Source organism: Pristis pectinata, chromosome 6 (assembly GCF_009764475.1).
Source record: "Pristis pectinata isolate sPriPec2 chromosome 6, sPriPec2.1.pri, whole genome shotgun sequence".
Taxonomy (NCBI): domain Eukaryota; kingdom Metazoa; phylum Chordata; class Chondrichthyes; order Rhinopristiformes; family Pristidae; genus Pristis; species Pristis pectinata.
In genome coordinates, this window is record NC_067410.1 from 97,323,231 (window position 1) to 97,344,604 (window position 21,374).

General features: G+C 39.3%; 1 protein-coding gene across 2 annotated transcripts in view; it reads left to right on the forward strand.

The window, feature by feature from the left end:
• The window catches only part of rhbdd1 (rhomboid domain containing 1), a 61,217-nt gene that overhangs the window by 21,245 nt on the left and 18,598 nt on the right, over positions 1 to 21,374 (forward strand). Inside the window, exons 3-7 of one of the 2 annotated variants that reach the window (XM_052018804.1) lie at positions 2,030 to 2,162; positions 3,879 to 3,967; positions 9,084 to 9,137; positions 14,890 to 15,009; positions 17,051 to 17,164. In XM_052018804.1, the coding sequence (XP_051874764.1) occupies positions 2,030 to 2,162; positions 3,879 to 3,967; positions 9,084 to 9,137; positions 14,890 to 15,009; positions 17,051 to 17,136 (482 nt within the window). In that variant the 3' untranslated portion in view covers positions 17,137 to 17,164. The remainder of the gene's footprint in view (positions 1 to 2,029; positions 2,163 to 3,878; positions 3,968 to 9,083; positions 9,138 to 14,889; positions 15,010 to 17,050; positions 17,165 to 21,374) is intronic. The other variant, XM_052018803.1, reaches the window with a different exon arrangement.

Consider the following 21,374-nt stretch of genomic DNA (forward strand, 5'->3'; position numbering starts at 1 on the left):
AGTTGCCCTGTATGCTGGCTGCCAGTCCCTGGGCCAACACTGTTTTCTCAGCATGTCCCTGCCACAGCCTTTCACCGGAAACCAATCTCCCAGCACCTCAGCGTGGTGGAATGCAGCAATAGACTGTCTCAGTGCAGACACCTGCTGCAGTCATGAATGGCTTTGACAGCTTGTTAGGCCCTGCCCCCAGTTTCACCAGCTGTCATGGAGCCTTTGAATGTTTGTCAATGTGTTTGACATTCACAAATATTCAGTAGCATGTGGAACCTGTTTAAAAGAATATTTTTTAATACTTTATGCATTAAAAACAATGAAAATCACTTTACCTTTTTCCTGCCAGCCGTTGTCTTGCATTCATTTTATTAGAGACAGCTGTGAATGAGCCAGGCTTAACCAGTCCCATGCAGAATCCACTGATGCAGCCCAAGGCCAGGTGCAGCGGATGGTTGTAAGATGATGATGTTCCCACCAGTTTAGGTCCACAAGAGCAATGGAAACGAGGATTTCCTCAGGAATACCCAGGCAAATCCTGGTTTGAGGGCTGGTGTTGGGGAGGATGCTCTGTTGGAGCTGCAGAAGGAAATACACATAGAGAAATGCAGCACGAAACCGGCCCTTCAGCCACTGAGTCTGTGCTGACCATCAACCATCCAATTACAATAATCCTTCATAAATCCCATTTTTTTTTATTCTCCCAACATTCTCATCAACTCTTTCACCCCCCCCCCACACACACACACAGATTCTAACCTCTCAGTTACACACTAGGGGCAACTTAAAGTGGAGAGTTAACCTACCAACGTGCACGTCTCTGGGACGTGGGAGGAAACCAGAGCATCAGAGGGAACCCATGTGGTCACAGGGAGAAGGTACAAACTCCACATGGAGAGCACCCAAGGTCAGAACTGAACCTGGGTTTGTGCCACTGTGGAGCAGTGGCTCTAAAAGCTATGCCACCCAAATACAAAGGGACAGAATTTGCAACAGATATCAATTCTAAGAGGGTTACTTTTTCTAACTACATTGAAGGGTAATGAAAATGTGACTGCATAAAAGATGGACACTGTCGTTCATTATGAAATGCCAGATTTAAGTATTTTGTATCCTCCTTGAAAGATCTCAGTACCAGGACACAAGGTAACTATATCAGATGGAGAAATGTAGTGGGTTTGATTTAAATAAATAAATGACAGAGGGAAGGAAATGGCTAATCTCCAGGACATGGTGGTTTCCATGCCAGAATGTCAAAAGAGTCGAATACATTCCAAATACTTCTTTAATAAGTTTCTAAAGCTCTTGATTTTGGGAATGTGACACTAGATTGGAAAATTGTTAACATCTTATTTATTTAGGAAAGTTGGGACTGGAAAATCAGGTAATTACAAACCTCTGCTCTGAATTCATTTCTGGGGGAGTTACTGGAATCTCTGACGTTCAGATTAGAGTGACTGAGCACTCAAATAAATGGGAATTGATCAGGGAGAACTGGATTTGTAAAGATTAAGTCATGCTTGACTAATATATTTGGATTTTGTGACAAGAGAATGTTAATGTTACCTTAAATTGGACTTCAAAGTTGACTGCTGAGGGGGACTGTCCATCTCCCTCAGGGAAAAGTAATTGATATCTTAGTTGCCACCCTATTTTAATGTGGATTTTAAATGGAAAGCAGAGGAGCACTGTATTAAAGTTCCTACAAAAAAAATTTGATTTGTATATTATTTCTGTTAAATTGATGTATCAGAGCAGTGCAGATCCGATACACAATGGTTTCTCCAATTCAATTGGCTATCGAAGGCTCATTGTGGATGCTATTAACCTAGAAGAAATCAGAAAATGAGTCATTCTCTCAGGCAGCTCTCTTCTGGCAAGAAGCAGGCCTGGTCTCTCTCTCTGGATGTTGTATGACACAGGGTTTGGGATATAAATCGTTTAAAATGACTAGTGTACCCATGGTATCTGTACAAGCCAAATTGCGTATTGAATTGGAAGGAAGCTTGAATGTCTTTTAATTTTTTTTTAATTTCAGGTGTTTTATTTGCTCTGAAAGTTGTGAATGGTTATTACAACCCAGGAGGCTTCACCTATGTGATGGGCATCCCAGTGTGGGAGCAGTATGCATGTTGGGCGGAGTTGGTTGCAATTCATCTAATTGCCCCAGGGTAAGTGCACAATCTACGATGTAATGAATTATATTTATTAACACAAACTCCAAAAAGGAGCACTGTGATCCCCAGAAAACTGGACATTTATCAAATTTAGAAGACCTTTTCCACAATCAGCTTAGCCCCAATTTGTTTGTGCAACTGTTGTCAGTATCTAATAAATGCAGTTTGTATTTAATCCTGGATTAGGAAAATAGGCTATAACTGGGTTTGAGAAGTAGTGGAACATTGATGAAAGTAACAGGAGAAAATCTTGTAGAACAGAGATACTGGGTTGGAATTGGAATTGGTTTATTATTGTCACTTGTACCAAGGTACAGTGAAAAGCTTGTCTTGCATACCATTCATATAGATCAATTCATTATATAGTGCATGCATTGAAGTAGTACAAGATAAAGCAATACAGAATGCAGAGTAAAGTGTCACAGCTACAGAGTGCAGCACAGGTAAACAATAAGGTTCAAGGTCATAATGAGGTCAAGAGTCCATCTTATCATTATTTAGTTTATCTGGATGTATGAGAAAACTTTGACTGTTGAAATGAAACTTGGACTATACAGTGGAATTTTGCTTTCTGCTGCTGTTAGTTTCTAATGAGGGCAATACTTGTAAGTGCCAGAGTAGTTGAGATGGGAAAAAAGTAAAAGCGAGCATTTCTTAAGTGATGTTAATTGGGTGATCCACAATGTATCTCGACAGTGAATCAGAAAATAGTTTGGCCCAGTGATTAAGCGGTTATTTCCATGGGAGGTGAAAAAAAATTGAGTTTTCAAGGAGAGGGTGAGTATGTTGAATAACTGTATTGGAGGTACGTGTCATTGTCCTGTAAGGTGAAAGGGCAAAGATGCTCTCCATTTTAAGTTTTCCACAATAAGCTTCTAATCTTTGCTATGCCCTTTTGGGAGGTCTGGAGCAGAGACTATATATTTTATGCATAGTGATTGGAAAGGATGCAAAATTTTGCATGATTATTTATAGAGGCTTTTGGAGCATGTCTGGAGCTTATCCTGTGAACTAACAAACGCATGTAGCTGGGAAGGAATGCAATGAAAAGCACATTTGAAAGGCTATGATACAAGGGTTTAAAACTGGGTAATTTCTTAACCCATTTTTTGACGAGGCTGGGTGCAGTTCTGCATTCTTGCTGGGTGGGTTTCAGTCAGTGTTGGTTGCTGGTACATTGCTCAAATTCTATTTGTGTGAGGCTAAACGTTAAGTGGTTAAAAAGCCCCAAACTGCATACATATCGTGGTGTGTTCTGAATTTTAAAACAAAAGCGTTTTCCCAAATCTAGCATGAAGTTTTGAGTATTCTTCGCATTTTTATCTGGTTAAAATGTTAATGATGTGACCTATTATAATGAAACAGACCTATATTTCAATAAGCTTCCTTTTTAGTTGCGCAATAGTACATACAGATATACAGCTTGGAGTGGGTGTTACAGATAGGTCTTTGTGGCAACAGACCACTTAAAGACTCTCTGTGGGAGAGAAAGGAACCATTTTCATTGCTTTTTAACTGCCTTTGCATTCATTTTTAAATAGTAATTTGAATAGATCCATAGACTTCCTGGGATTCAGATCTGCCTCATTTTTTTTAAAAGAAGAAGCAAAGAAACTAAAGTGAAATGCTAGAGTAACAGTTCTGCAGACAGTATTCCAGCAGTTTCAGTCTAAGAGTTTTGGTAAAAAAAACTTTATTTTTTCTTCTTAGCTCATCTTTTGTTGGCCATCTTTCTGGTATTATTGTTGGGCTGCTGTACATCAAAGGACCCTTGAAGAAATTAATGCAAGCGTGTGCTGGTAGGCAACAATCCTCCCTCCTTGGTCACTAAGTACAATCATCTATTTGTTCTATAACCTTTCATTATTTAGTCACCAGAATGCATTTTGTACTTTTCAACTTATCATGTGGCACTGAACCTAATTATCTCAAGTATATATTTCAGCAATCCAAGATCACTAAATACAAAAACAAAGCAAAGACATTTACTTCAGTTTTTTTAAAAATGCAATAATATAAACAGCTTTTTACCTTCTTTGTATAAAATATCTATTTTAAAATTTTGTTCATGACAGTATTCAGTAATCACTGAATTGACTACCTATGTTAATTTTTCTTTCCACTTTGAAACTAATGGACTTTTGACAAATACCAGAGTGTGTGCTTCCCTGGCTCTCTTGAGCTACCTAACCAATCTCCCAGTTATATCTGGGTCCTAACAAGACCCAGTGATTGGGATGTTAATGCATTAATTTTCATCAGGAGAACCAGATTTGAATGCCATTCTCTTCTGATGTACTCCAGCTCTCTTCAGCTAATATTTCCCTTGTGTTGAGGAGGAGGTGGGGAAAATGGAGTAATTTTAGTGGCAGTTGTGCATACCCATCAACTGAACGGTTGTCGGCTTGGGTGAAATGCTCCCATCCCATACCAATGTTTTCGAACGATTTATTTAGTGTTCATTGTATCCAAATGCAAAGACACTAGTTTTTTTTGTCTTCTACAGAAAGCAGGATTGTTTTGCTGTTCAATAACAGAGAATGGATAAATGGGTAAAAATGCTTAAACTTTTCCGTGAAAAACTTTGCAAGAACCTCGATCATCTCCAAACCACCCCTGATGGTTCTGAATTATTTTTCATTATTTATTCATATTAATATTTGTTCTAGAAAATAAAGTCATATGATATTCTGTTGATTCTTTCTTGTACCTTCTTGGGCTCAACTCAAGCTGAAGTTGTTCATCAGTCTGCTTCCTTAGACTAAAATATTACCAATTTTTTTTGTTCAGGACAACATATCTTGGCTTGTATTTCAAAGACTCTGTCAAATGCCGTAGGTTCAATTGTGAAAGGTTTTCCAATGATTTAACAACAAGATGCTGGAGGAACTCAGCAGGCCAGGCAGCATCCGTGGAGAAAAACAGACGGTCAACGTTTCGGGTCAGGACTCTTCTTCAGGACCTGTCCTCCAGTATCTTGTTTTTTTTCAACTAAATTCTAGCATCTGCAGGCCTTTTTTTCCCCTCTAGTTTTTTCCAATGATTTAATTGTCTTTCCATGAAATATTGAATTGAACTCAAAGTTTATCTCCATTTCTCTCAAAGTAAAGGTCCAAAAGCTGGGGAATTACTCCCATAATATCCAGAGTATTCTCTTTATGCACTGGTCTTCCACATACTTTATGCACTGGTCTGCCGTTGAAAGCTACACAAGAATAAATAATCATCCAGCATAGGAAGATGTCATAGTTGAATGTATGAACAATTATGAATGACACTGATGAAAGTTGACCCTAAGCTCTCAATTAACAGCAGCGATTTTTTTTCTCTGTACGACCTAGAAGTTTGGCAAGCTAGCTTTGGTACTGTGTAAGGGTACTCGGAGGCCTGTGAGGTTGAGAGTCTATGTGGGTTTCTATAACAGTAATTACTTATTTTATGGATGTGTGCTCTACTGAAAATTCATTGCCCTTGAGAAGGTGCTGGTAAACTGCCATCTTGAACTGTTGCAGTCCTTGTGGTGAAGTGACTCCCACTGTGCTGTTGGCTAGGAAGTTCCAAATCCAGTTACAATGAAAGAACAAGGATTGCCAAGTTAAATGTTGTTTGATTTTTGAGGAGGACTTGTATGTAGTGGTGTTCCCATGTGCCTGCTGTCCTTCACCTTAAAGGTGATGGAAGTAAAGTGGCTTTGATAATGTAGATGCTTTCCTTAAAGGACACTTGCAACGTGTAGGCTGTGGTTCCTCATTGGCCCTCATGGTTATAGGCAGCTCCATGAATCAGCAATCAATGTGTGCATAGAGTCAGGTAAATGAGAATACTTTCCTTTTCATTATTAAGTTCTACAGCTTCAACTTCATATTAATTAAATTTAGAAGGAACATGGTGTATGGAAGAAGCAGGACCTTGATGTTTAATTAATGTATATTTAAGGTGACCCTTACCAGTTGCCTCATAGCCAAAACAGGTGGCCAGATTGAGGAGTGGGGAATTCAGCTATTCCCCAAAAGATAAATGTTATGACACTATACTGTTTTTGCTGGAAATCTGAAAAACAGACAAAATGCTGGAAAAATTCAGCAAGTCAAGCAGCATCTGTGGAGAGAGAGAGAGAGAAATTATGTTAACATTTCAGTTCATTGACTTTCATCAGAAATAGAATTTTGTTCTACTGTACCTTTGCTTGCTTAGAGGTCCAGACCTGGATTTCAGGTTAGGTAAGAGAGAAAAATGTTGGGGACATTCAGTAGGTTAGACAGTATCTGTGGAAGGAAAAATATTACACAAGTATCTTGGAGGGATAAATATTACATAGTGTAATATTACATATTATACATTATATATTACATATTTCATATTTTGAATCTATAATCCTTCGTTAGAACATATGAGCCTAACTTCTATTAGATATTTGAGTCATAAAGTCATTGAGTTATACAGCATGGAAACAGGTCCTTCGGCCCAACTTATCCATGTTGACCAAGGTGAGTTCCTGAGCAAGTTTTGTATGCCTGCATTTGGCCCCTATCCCTCAACCTCTCCTATCCATGTACCTGTCCAAATGTTTTTTAAATGTTTTAATTGTACCCGCCTCTACCACTTCCTCAGGCAGCTTGTTCCATATACCCACCACCTTTCATGTAGAAAAACTTGCTTATAAGATCTCCTTTAAATCTTTCCCCCTCACCTAAAACCTATGCCTTCTAGTTTTAGACTCCCCTAACCTGAAGAAAAAAGACTGACAATTCATCTTGTCTATGCCCCTCATGATTTTAAAACTTCTAAGGCCTCCCCTCAGCCTTCTTTGCTCCAAGGAAAACAATCCCAGCCTACCCAGTCTCTCCTTATAACTTGAGCCCTCCTGTCCTGGCAACCTCTTTGTGAATTTTTCCCGCACCTTGTAAGCATAATTACATCCTTCCTTTAATATGGTGACCAGAACTATGCACAATATTCCAGGTGCAGTCTCACCGGCATCTTGTACACCTGTAACATGACATCCCAACTCTTGTAGTTAATGCCCCGCCCGATGAAGGGGAGCATACCATATGCCTTTTTCACCACCTTTTCTACCTGTATTACCACAGTTAGGGAATTATGTGCTTTTATGTACTTGTACCATGTCTCTCTGTTCTACAACACTCACCAAGGCCTTATAATTCCCTGTGTATGTCCTGGTCTGGTGTAACTTTCCACTCGGCCAAGTTAAATTCCATTGCTATTCCTTGGCCTGCTTTCCCCAGTTGATATAGATCCTGTGGTAGCCTTAGACAAACCTCTTCACTGTCCACCAAACCACCAATTTTGACATCATCGGCAAACTTACTAATCATGCCACCTACGTTCTCATTCAAATCATTCAAATGACAAACAACAGTGGAAATTTTTCTGGGTGCAAATGAAAGGCTTCTGAAGATCTCGCCACGATGATGGATTAGCAGGCATGGGCAGGGGGTCAGCCTACCAGGACTCCTACAATTCTGGTTTGTTTTGGGAACTGGTGTATCAGTATCAACTCTTGAGTCTGTAACCTTTCTGTAGGTGTCCAATTGCGATAAAGCAGGAGTTAGTCAGAAAGGTCAAGGAATTTGGGGACCCGTGTTTTCTTATCCAGTCCTGCACCACTCTGAACAATTGTGAAATATTTTCCATTGGGCAGCTTTTAATGGAGCCTGTCAAGGTGGTTGTACCACTTTCTCTTAGCACTTCCTTTTTAAGGCAGCTGTTAATCCATTTATTTTATGGTATGAATTGAACTTTACTTGCACAATAAAAATTATAGTTAAGGAAGTTGCCCTGCCAGAACTTAAGTAAATTGAAATGTTAATGGTGTTAAGTTTCTGAATGTCCAAAGGAGGAAAAATATTTTTTCATCCTTTGAGCAAGACCATATGGGAGTTAATTTTAAAAATATGTGTCTTGACTGAAAATGGTTGGCACAGCAAGTAGTGCTGCTAATGCACAGCTCCAGTTAATCAAGTTCAATCCCAACCTTGGGTGCTTTCTGTGTGGAGTTTACACTTTCTCTGATAGAGGTGTATAAGATGATGAGAGGTATTGATTGGGTAGATAGTCAGAGGCTTTTCCCCAGGGCTGAATTGATGGCCACAAGAGGACATAGGTTTAAGGTGCTGGGGAGTAGATGTAGAGGAGATGTCAGGGGTAAGTTTTTTACTCAGAGAGTGGTGAGTGCTTGGAATGGGCTGCCGGAAATGGTGGTGGAGGCTGATACGATAGGGTCTTTCAAGAGACTGTTAGATTGGTACATGGAGCTGAGTAAAATAGAGGGCAATGGGTAAGCCTAGTAATTTCTAGGGTAGGGACATGTTCTGCACAGCTTTGTGGGCTGAAGGGCCTGAATTGTGCTGTAATTGTTCTATGTCTGTCCTTGTGACTGCCTGTGTTTTCACTGGGTGCTCCCCTTTCCTCCCACATCCCTGTGAGGCACTAGCCCCACTGTAAAATACCCACTGTGTTGGTGAATGGTAGGAAAATTTGGGGGAAGGGACAGTTGATGGGCACATGAGGGAGAATATGTTACAGAGAAATAAGTGGGAAGTGGGATTGTTCTGAAAGCTGGCACAGACTTGATGGGCCAAATAGCCTCCAACGTCACAAGGGAAATATAAAATGCTGGTAGTTAAAGTAGTCGAAGCTACTGATATGACTGGTTCTACTTATCTCAATTATTTTTTAAAATAGGTAAATAATATGGAGGGGGTTGTGTGGGGGGGGGCAGCAATGTTTGAAAAGGGATGCAAGGTGAAACTAAAAATTATTTATAAATGGTAATTAATGTGGAGATGAGGCAACATGTTGCCCAGAAAGAACAAATATCTTAAGCTGGGGTTTGCAGATATGTTTGGTAACCTCAGTCCTCTGTGACAGATTTTTACTGTTCTTATTTGACAGATATTGTTTCATCAAGCAACTATTCTAGACAACAAACCAGATTCAATAACCGAGGTTAGTTTGAATTTACTTTCCTAAGCTAATTTCACATTCCATACTGTAATTGGGATAGGGAAATATCAGAAATAGTTATGTGGTCATCTAAGAGCAGATATGTTGCCAGCACCTGCTTCTTTGTTGAAATCACTATAAATTGTCTCAATTCTTTCATTATTTCTTCAGCTTGTTCCTGAACTATATTTGCCCCTCCCCCTCTAGATCTGTATTTTCTTTCCAAACTCTCTCCCTCAAAATTTACTCCGCATCTACTTATCACCTGTATCATCAACCAAGTCTTCACCTTTCCAAAAGGACGTTTGCTAATAGTGATGTTTCAGGTGTTAAGGTGCAGATTGGTCACCCATTAATTAGGTTGTGACTAATCTTGAGGAACTGAGTAGCTTACACAGGTTCATCTTTTTCACTGAACGTAATCTGTTCCAGAACACTGTTTTGCCCTTCTTCATTGATTGTTCCCACTGCTTATCAAAATCCAAGCAGTCACTCTACCTCTAATCTTCCCTTTCTCTCCAATTTCCTCCAATGTATTTGCACAACAATATTCTCCATCTCTTTTTACTCTAGACCCTGCAATCCCACTTCCCGCCACTATAATTAAGGTCACTAAGTATAAAAGTAGCTGCAGCTTGTTTCTCCTCCTTGATCCCGACAGTTGATGACTCCATTTATTGAACATTTCTTTTCCGTCACCCAATTTTCAGCCATTATTTTACAAATTTCAGTCCTATCTGAAATCCTATCTGGTCCTCCCATCCTTCCTTGTCAATGTCAACAAATTACATAAAGCCTGTACTGAGAACCCTTTCAATACAGAATGGCAAGTTTCCCAAGGTCTTGATGCCCTTGAAGGACATGAGAAGTTTTAAGCCGGCTGTGAATGGGACATGGGTGACGTGCCCACATCTTTGAGAGAAACCTGCTCTCAGAAAGGCCAGGCATGGTTTACGAGTCATTAAGTTCAATTTGTAAATGTTGCTTTAGTCGTATGCAAGATAATGATCAGATATTTATGAATTTAGATTTTACCTTCTGTTTGTTACTGTCTCTGATCCAGAGATTACCTTCAGCATCTTCCTTAATCCCTTGTAGGAATAGTCTTACTAACCAAAAGTTGGATTTTTGCATTTTATATCAACACAGATGACTACAATCCTTCAATTACACTGGAACCTTACTTAGCCCTTACTTGTTCCTTTCTTTTTTAATCTTTTTATTAATTTTCAAATTAATACAGATTAATATATATAATATCAATGGTTATACATGTGATACAAAGAGATCGGGAGGACAATCATGACATATATAATCAAAGAATAAAAAATATATTCTAGACCCCACGGTCTCTTAGTAAGCGAATATAATAGAAAAAAAATCAAAAAGGGAAAGAAAAAGATTTATTGTATAATTAAAAAAGAAAAGAACCTCCAAATCAAAAAGAAATTATAAGTAATAAATCGAAACAAACTAGAAAAATTTCAAAAGAAAAAAAAACTGGACTGATATTTCTCGATGAAAAAAGAGCATCATCATGTCGTCAACTCCGCTCCTCTAAGTTCAAAAGTTATTGAAAAGGGATTTATGTCATATGAAAATATTGAATAAATGGACTCCAAGCTTCCTCAAATTTAAGCGAAGAATCAACAGTGCCTCTCCTAATTTTTTCTAAGTTTAAACATGATATAGTTTGAGAAAACCATTGAAAAGTAGTGGGAGGGATTGGATCCTTCCATTTAAACAAAATGGATTGCTTGGCCATTAACGTGACAAAGGCAATCACACGGCAAGCAGAAGCAGATAAGTGGCCAGATTCCATCCTTGGTAGCCCAAAAATTGCAGTGATAGGATGAGGTTGTAAATCAATATTCAATACAGTTGAAATAATGTTAAAAATGTCTTTCCAATATTTTTCCAAAAGAGGGCAGGACCAAAACATAAGTGTCAGGGAAGCCACCTTCGACTTACATCTGTCACACGTGGGATTTATATAGTGATAAAAACGGGCTTGCTTATCCGTAGGCGTATGGGTCCTGTGAACCACCTCTGGCACACATGGAAGATGTATTAACTAATTGAAGAGTTTTGTTCCATGTCTCTGTAGGTAAAAGTATCTGGAGTTCTCTTTCCCATTCATTCTCAATTTTATCAAGTGTCTCTGGACATATTTTCATAATTAGATCATAAGTTATTGCTATCAAGCCCTTCTGATAAGGATTAAGACCTAAATTTTTTTCCATAATTTCAAATTTAAAAAAAACACAAAAAATATTTACAAAAATTAAAAAAGGATGGTGGTATGGCTCTGCCTAACTTCAGATTATACTACTGGGCAATTAATATCGGATATTTAATTTCTTGGGCACAAGATTTAGATGTAATTCATTGTCCCAAATGGGTATACGTTGAGTATGAATCAGTGCAAGGATTTTCATTAGTTTCTATTTAGGAGCCTCACTCCCTTTGCACTTACTAAATTGAGTAAACATATGACTAACCCAGTAGTTAAACATACAATACGATTATGGTTTCAATTTTGTAAATTTTTTGGATTGAACAAATTTAACTTATCAAGTCCCATTCAGCCTAATTTTTTCTTTCAACCATCTAGAATCGACTTAGCTTTCTCTTTATGGAAAATGAAGGGAATAACATGCTTCCGCGATTTATTCATTGATAACTTTTTTTTAAATCTTTCAAACAGTTGTCGAATAAAAACAATTTGCCTAGATCACACTTTTTTCGATATTAACAGATTAGACATTTTTTAAAAGTTACTATATCTTCTTTTCTGACTCAATGTAAAATTGAAATTACGGCCCTTACTTGTTCCTACCTGTCACCCACCAGCTGCTATCTGCCATCTACCAACTCTCCCTCCCCCACCTGGCTCCACCTGCACATCATCTCCCTCCTCATCTGGTTTCACCTATCGCCTGCCAGTCCCTCTCACCCTTTTAAAGTGGCTAACTCCCCTTTACATTCTCAGTCCTGATGTGGGGTTTCAACCTGAAATGTCAACCATCCCTCTCCCTCTGCAGATATTGCCTGACCTGCTGAGTTCCTCCAGCAGTTTGTTTTTTTAACATCCTGGTGAACCTCTTCTGCATCCTCTCCAAAGTCTCCACATCCTTCCTATAGTGTGGTGACCAGAACTGCACACAGTACTCCAAATGTGGCCTAACCAAATGTTTACACAGCTGTAATGTGACTCCCCAACTTTTATACTCAATGCCCTGATTGATGAAGGAAAATATGCCAGACATCATCTTTACCACCCTGTCCTTTCGTGTTGCCACTTCCAGGGAGCTTTGAACTTCCACCCCCCTGCTCCCTCTGTACATCAATGCTCCTAAGGGTCCTGCTATTTACTGTACACTTTCATCTTGCATTTGACCTCCCAAAATGCATCACCTTACACTTGTCTGGATGAAATTCCATCTGCCAAATCTCCACCCAAATCTCCAACAGCTCTATCCTGCCTTATCCTTTGACAACTTTCCCAGCTATCCACAATTCCGCCTTTTTTCATGTCATCTGCAAGCTCACTAATCAAGCCACCTACATTTTCATCCAAATCATTTATATATTACAAACAACCAAGGTCCCAACACTGATCCTTGCAGAAGAAGTAAGTGCATGAGGCTGGAGGATTGATGAGCTGGAGTCGCAGCTTCAAACACTGCGGAGCATCAGGGAGGGAGAGAGATATGTAGATGCTGTGCATCAGGAGGCAGTCACCCCCACCACCGCCCACCCCCCCCCCCCCTTTCAAAGCAGGTACTTCTAGGGTCCAGGAGACAGAGAGATGGGTGACTGTCAGGGCAGAGAAAGAGAAGGGGAACAGGCAGACAGTGCAGAGGACCCCAGAGGCTGTTCCCCTCAATAACGGGTATTCTGCTTTGGATGCTGTTGAGGGGGATGACCTACAGGGATCAAGCGGCAGTACCAGGTCTCTGGCACTGGGACTGGTTCTGCTGCTCAGAAGGGAAGGGAGGAGAAGAGGAGGGCAATAGTGATAGGGGACTCGATAGTCAGGGAAACAGACAAGATGTTCTGTGGACGTGAGCGAGAATCCCGGATGGTATGTTGCCTCCCAGGTGCCAGGGTCCAGGATGTCTCTGATTGGGTCCACAGCATTCTTGAGCAGGAGGGAAAGCAGCCAGAAGTCGTGGTACATGTTAGTACCAATGACATAGGTAAGAAGGGGGATGAGGTCCTGCAGAGCAAGTTTAGGGAGCTAGGCAGAAGGCTGAAGAACAGGACCTCAAGGGTAGCAATCTCAGGATTGCTACCAATGCCACGTGATAGTGAAGGTAAGAATAGGAGGAGATGGCAGTTGAATGCGTGGCTGAGGAGTTGGTGCAGGAGGCAAAGATTTAGATTTTTGGATAATTGGGATCTCTTCTGGGGAAGGTGGGACCTGTACAGAGTGGATGAGTTACACCTGAACTTGAGGGGGACCAATATCCTTGCAGGCGGGTTTGCTAGTGTGGTTCGGGAGGGTTTAAACTAGTTTGCAAGGGGGATGGGAACTGGAGGGGTAGGTCAGTGGAAAAAGTGAATGGAGTAAAGTCAGATCTAACATATGGAGAAGCTTTGAGGAAGGAGAAGCAGAGTATAGGGTAAGAAAGTAGAAAGGTGAATGGGCTAAAGTGCATTTACTTAAATGCAAGAAGTATCAGGAATAAGGGTGATGAACTGAGAGCTTGGATAAACACATGGAACTCCCACTAAAACTTCCATCACCTGACCAGGCTTATTCCCCAGTATAAGGTCTAGGGCAGCCCCATCTCTTCTCGGACCATCTACATGTTGTTTCAAGAAATCCTCCTGGATGCACCTAATAAATTCTGCCCCATCTAAGCCCCTGGGTCTTGAAGAGTCCCAGTCAATATTGGGGAAGTTAAATCGCCCACCACAAATAACCCTGTTGTTTATACATATTCCATGATACGCCTGTATATCTGTTCCCCTAGCTCTCGCTGCTATTAGCAGGCCTATCATAGTGATTGCACCTTTCTTATTCCTGAGTTCTAACCATATGGCCTCACTGGATGAGCCCTCCGAGATCTCCTTTCTTAGTGCGGCCATGACATTCTCCCTAATCGGTCATGGAACTCCCCCACATCTTTTACATCCCCCTCTGTCACGTCTGAAACATTGATAATCCTGGAATGTTGAGCTGCCAGTCTTGCCCTTCTCTCAAACAAGTTTCCGTAATATCGTAGTTCTATGTACTAATCCAGGCTCTAAGCTCATCTGCCTTACCCGTTATACTCCTTGCATTAAAATTAATCATTTCTACCTGTTTTTACTATTAAGCATGATCTAATCTTCGCCTTCTCCCTGATCACTCCTTCTGCTGACCTACTGTTCTGGTTCCCACCCCCATACAACACTGGTTCAAGCCTTCCCAAGTAGCACCAGGCAGATGTTTTGATTTCAGACTCACAGCTTCTGTACCATCCTGACATGAGTTATATGGTCTTCCATCATTACTGGTTCTAGATCCTGGAACTTCCTATCTAAAAGCATTGTTCAAGAAGGTGGCTCATTATCACCACCTCAAGATCAACTAGGGAGGGATAATAAATGCTGGCTTTGCCAACAACCTTTGCAATTTCAAACAAATAAAATACTGCATTGGAGATGGAATCTTTTAGTTTACTCATACTTTAAATTAAAAAATATATAATTTTCTCCATGTCAGTATATTGTTTTAATTGTAACTTGTCTTTGCAAACCCTAGGTTACTCTGGGAATAGTTCTTCCAGATATGATACCCCATATGACAGGACGGGCTATACAGGAGGAATGACTGAGGAGGAACAATTAGATGCAGCAATTTGGGCAAGTTTAAATAACCATGGTATGTTGTGCAGCCCAATAGAGGCTTCGTTCTTTTGGTGGTTCTACTTGGTTTCCATATCATACAAATAGGTGTGGTGTAATTTGTTTATGTCATATGCATTCAGTGAGAAAATATAATTAATTGGGATCAAGCCCCAATCGTGTAATACAAATTGGTGAACACATTGAGGTTTGTTACCTCATCTCATAGAGTTGTACAGCATGGAAGCAAGCCCTTCAGCCCAACTCATCCATACCAACCAAATTGTCTACTCAAGCTACTTCCATTTCCACACGTTGTCCCATATTTCTCCAAACTTTTCCTATCCACGTACCTGTCTAGGTGTCTTTTAAGCATTATAAATGTACCGATTTCTACCTCTTCCTCTGGCAGCTCATGCTATATGCCCACCACCCTCTGTGTGAAAATGTTGCTTCTCAGATCCCTTTTAAATCTTTCCCCTCTTGCTTGAAGCTATGTCCTCTAGTTTTAGACTCCCCTACTCTTGGGGGGAAAAGACTGTGACCATTCACCTTGTCTATCCCCCAAATGGAACATAGAACAGCACAGGAACAGGCCCTTCACTCCATGATGTCTTGCCAAATTAAACTCAGTCTCTTCTAACTGTACGTGATCCATATCCCTCCATTCCCTGCATGTGCATGCATATATTTAAAAGCCTCTTTTAAAAAAAAATGCATGTCCTCTAGTATTTGATATTTCTACCCTGGGGAAATGATTCTGACTGTGTACCCTGACTGTGTACCCTATCTATGCCTCTCATAATTCTATAAACTTCCATCAGATCTCCTCTCAGCTGATACTCCAGAGAAAACAACCCAAGTTTGTCCAACCTCTCCTTGTACTCATTCCATCTAATCTAGGCAGCATCCTAGTAAACCTCTTCTGCACCAAAGCCTCCACATCCTTCCTGTAATGGGGTGCTTAGAACTGCACACACTACTCCAAGTGCAGCCAAACCAAAGTTTTACATAGATGCAACATGACTTCCTTACTCTTATACACAGTGCCCTGACCAATGAAGGCAAGCATGCCACATGCCTACTTGACCACCCTGTCTACTTGTCTGGCCACTTTCAGTGAGCTATAGACTTCGACCACAACAGCCCTCTGCACATCAGTGCTATTAAGGGTCCAGCCATAAACTGTATACTTTTGCCTGACATTTGAACTCCCAAAGCACAACACCTACACTTGCTCAGATTAAACTCTGCCATTTCTACGCCCATAACTGTAACTGATCAATATCCTGCTGTATTCTTTCGTAGTCCGCAATGCCATCAATCTTTGTATGGTCTGCAAATGTACTAACCCACCCATCTACATTTTCACATATATCACAAGCAACAGAGGTCCCAGCACCAATCCCCGTGGAACACCACTGGTCATGGAGCTCCAGCCAGAATGACACCCTTCCACCACTACCCTCTGTCTTCTATCATAGCATGATTTTCCTTTGGGACCAATGACAATCTTTCCATTGTTTTTGGAATTGATTGTGGGATTGACATTGTGCCTTAATATTTTCTCCTCAGTAGTCTGACATATACTATCCACATTTAATCTGCATATAACATAATGGGTGCTACATCCATAGTGTCCAGCACCTAGGGCATTGGTTTATTATTGTCACTTGTACCAAGGTACAGTGAAAAACTTGTCTTGCATACTGATCATACAGGTCAATTCATTACACAGTACAGTTACGTTGAATTATTTAGTGCATTCGAATCTGACCCTCTTCAGTCATCAGAAACATTTATGGAAGCAATGTAAATGAGGTTGTTGTACATTTTGGTCTAGTGGCTGAGAGTTGTGTACTTGACCTGTATGTTTTTATTTATCCTTCAAAAATTTTATTTCTTAAATTTAATGTTATACATAAAATATAACATTACTCCACTAACAATGGGTTCTATTATCTCAAGTGTCCCAGCCAATACCTATTTCTCGCTCAGCATTTTTCAAATAACTGGTCATTATCATATTGCTGTTATTGGGATCTTCCTGTGGTGTAAGTGGCTACTGTGTTTCCTAGGCTGCAACAATCACTACACTTCAAAAGTACTTCGTTGCCTGCATAGCAGTTTGGGATGTCCTGTAAGGATGATGCAGATGTTATAAAATGCAAGTCATTTTTATTTTAAATTAGGTGTGTATTCACTGCAGTTTTAAGAAAACTCAATCTTATCTTGAATACTTTCTTTAGCACTAATTTAAAATACCTGCTTTAATAATATAAAATATAACTGATAGAATCTCACTAAGATTCTAAACACCAATAAATTTGTATAATTGTAAGTATTCCTTGGCTGCTTCTGCATTGAATTAAGTCAAGATAGCTCAGTTAACTAATGTTGTGAGATTTCAGAAATTTTGTTCATATTTGTTGAAATATTTTAATGAATGGATGAGAAGAGGATTTAAAAAACAAATACAGATTTTTATGACACAGATCAGTGTTTCTTTATAAACAGGAAAAATGTTTTTCATATTTTCTTGAATTGTTTTGACTCTCAGTGAGGGAATATTTGTTCTGTAAGTGGAATGTTTGTTTCACGCTTTTTAATCCTCTCGACACTGAACAAATCCAACCTAATCATCACATGTTAAAGTTACAGCACTAGACATTGCCAGGTATTTTCTTTGCTCTAATGTCGTAAGTCTAGCATTTGCAGTATTTTCTACTACCACCACCCTTGTATCTCCTTTGAGGAAGATTCACAGTTATTTCAGAATTATGTTTCTGAGGTTACAGATGAATAAGAACTTGTTTAATGCTCTAAATTCAATTATATCCATCTTTATTACCTTTTTGTTGATTTTTAACTATACGTTGTGTATTCATAGTTCAGTATTGTTACAACTGATCTTATAATAATTTTGCAATTACAAAATATTGCAACTCAGAAGTTAATAGTTCTGAGTAACTCATAAGTATGACCTTATAAATGTGATGAGTGCAGATTACTATGGATTTACATCGTATACTCTGACTTGCAGAGAATTGACTATTTTGCAGAGAATTTGGGAACGCTATTGAAAAATTTCCCTTCTCCATTCATGAATACTATTTGATGGGTGTGTGCATTAGCACAATTTACTGGTGAAATTCCTTCAAATGTCCTTCCCTTTGTTTACCATCTATGAATATATTTATCAACTTAACTAAAGAAAATCTTTATCTGTATTTTCAGAGTAGAAGAGCTGTACTTTTTAAATTATTAAAGACCATGCAGCTTTTTTTTCACTAGGGAATTTCTTTCTTATATATTTCACTCTGAGGAGCTGTTGCATGGAAAACAAAATATTTGTGTCTCTGTGTATTTGGAATAGAAGATGCACCAAATGAATGGGTAAATAAATTTCTTCTTTGTTGTTTTCCACATACATCAATGTTTCCAAGAGCAAAACCTCATACAGCTCTGGTCAGCTCAGAACTTTAATAATTCTAGTCTTCTATGGTATTTTTTGATTTTAAGACTCTTCTATGCCATGTTTAAAAACAGTGCTGGTAGAATACCGATTGGAAGGAAGAGGTGGCATGTGAAAGGAGAATTTGCATTTGCAGGAATACGTGCTGTAGTATAGGAGGATATGTTGAAGAAGGATAGGCTTGGATGGATCTGTATGTTAGGTGGGAAATTGTGGGAGGGAAATATGAGGAACGAGCAAGTTTAGACAAGTCTGTACTGGATGTGAAACAGTCTATTTGCTCAGAGACTCTGAATCGCTATTTATCCCTTGAGTGAGGAAATCTTTGCAAAGGAATCATATTAAATGTTCCTCTGCTGCTATCGTGTACTCATTCTGTGTGACCGTGTATCTGGAGATTATTTTGTAAATTGATTGAACTGTTTATTTCAATACTTCCCTGTTGCATCAGAAGCTACCTCATTTCCTTCCATGATGGCAGTGGCCTTCTTGGGCATTCATTTTTATAGTTTTACTTAATTCAGCAGAAAAGTGTTCAGGAGTTTTTGAGTATACTTCCAGGAATATAATAAACAAAAACAAATCAAGAGCTGGGTGACCTATGTCCTTGTTAAGAACACTACTCCAGTATTACCTGAACATCGTTGATTCATGTATAAACAACTGGTTCGGCCACATAGATCAAAGTTCACTCTTCTAAAGTTCACTCTTCTAAAGTTCACACTCTTTTGAAAATTATGGCTCTTAAGCAATCACATCTTTGGGTCATCACTACCACAGCAGTTCTAAGCCACTTCAGAGGACACTTAAGTGAACTCCATTGGTGTGGGACTAGCGGTTGCTTATAGTTCAGATCAGACCTTTTTCCTTCCCTAAAGAATCACTCAAAGCTGTTGGTTTTTTATGCTAATTTGCTAGCCAATCTCTTTCTGATTTAAAATGAATTAAAAATTCTCTCTTTTAAATGGTGGGATTGAGTGTCTATTCCAGATAATTGTTAATAGTTGATTTGTAAGTATGATCCATTTATTTTTTGTCTCCAGGAAGTGTGCATGTGGGAATGTTGCTCTGCTGCAAATTTCCACACTTGTAGCTCTAGGTTCCTTGAAACAGGGCATCTGGTCCGCTGCTCCCTCGTAGATAGCACATAACCAATCACAATAACATTTCATTACATCTTTATGCTGCTGTCTTGCCTTGCATAAACTAGTCTTCTCCATTCATACTAGAGTCTTATCACTTGCACCAGTTGCTCAGTCAGCAAATTCATTCCTGTCTCCTTCATCACGTGTTAACTCTCCACCCTGTCCAACATTCTGTGTTCTTCACCTATCCTCATTTCTAATGTGAAAATAAACATATTTTTACCTAGCCAGTAGCTACAGGATTCCCAATGTGTACTCTTTTTCCAGAACAAGCACACTAATCTACAAGAACCAATCCCCAACCCAGCCTGGTTGTATGATTATTAATGCATTGATTATTTGTTCAATAACATACCCACCACTTTAGCAATGTATTTCTGTGCAAATTATTTTGATCAATTGGATCTGATGATTTGTTTCTGCTGATAAAAGAATTGAACATAAGTGTTAATATCCTATTAAGTGGGACTCGTGGGAACACTGCTCTGCTGCAAATTTCCACACCTGTAGCTCTAGGTTCCTTGAAAAAAGGCATCTGGTCCACCACTCCCTCATTAGATAGCACATATCCATTCACAATAACATTCCCTGTTTCATTGTAGTAACATAGGATAGTGAAACTGGGATAGTAGGATTGATTATTTCCTCAGGTTTCTTCACCTGCATCTTGGTTTATACCAACAACAGCTCCTCATTTTCTAAAACGAGAGATCATGCTGTGCTTTAGAATAGCTGAGTTTGCAGATTGCAAGACAGAACTTGGTGCTCTGCTGTCTTGTGTTATTTGTGGCTCTTCTATCTGACTACATCAAACTATGGCTGTCTCACATATTTGCAAACTAGTCATGACAATTTGTCTAGGGATACAAAGTACTAGGGTCATGACATCAAAGGAAAGCTAATTTGGGAAATGGCTTGAGCAATCAGTGTAGAATTTTTGGAAAAATAATGGCAAGTTTAATGCTTACACTGTGACCTGCATGTAAGTTGTCTAGAATTTTGGGAAAGGAAAAAAATCTCGTGAATTATGAATCACTGGAAATCTCTGCATCGTTTGCATTACTCTCCTCCACATATCCAGCATCTTGCAATTACTGTCTCCAGAAGTTTCAAGAAATTGCTGTATTTGTGCACTAAATTTGAATTAAACTCTGTTAAGTCCTCTGCTTAAAAGTGCACAGAGTCTCCTTTATGGTGAGGTTTTTGTTCCTACCATGCTCCTCATCCTCTGTGGACTAGTAATGGGACCATTAAATGTGTGTCATCTAATTCCTACCTAATGAATTATTCTAAAAATATTTTCATGTTTTTTTTCTCTTTTTTTTTCTTTCCCTCTCCTTTTTCTGCACATCATTTGACTCCAATTCACCCTTCTCAGCTCTTCCTCTGTTAAGTTAATCTTTGGTGAGAGGACAACAATTTCTTCATTCACCTCCTTTTCTACCCCCTCTTTCAAAGTGCAGAAAATTATGTGGGACAAAATTATGAACTAAAGGTAAGGAAGAAAATCTAATTTCTTGAAGCTTATGGGGAGATTAATTGCAAGTTTTACAGGGCTGGAGGTGGAGCAGCATAAATCATTTAATCCTATCAACATTCTTCTACATCTTCATTTCTCATTACTCAGTCTGTTATTCTCAATGAATGGGGCAGGATGTGCAATGCTGGATTCAAACAAAATTTGACATTGACATTGCTATAAATAATTGCAGTGCTGCTGATGCAACAGATAGTTTCTGGCTGCAGGAAGGGTCATGGCAGTAGGAAAGACCCACTTAAAAC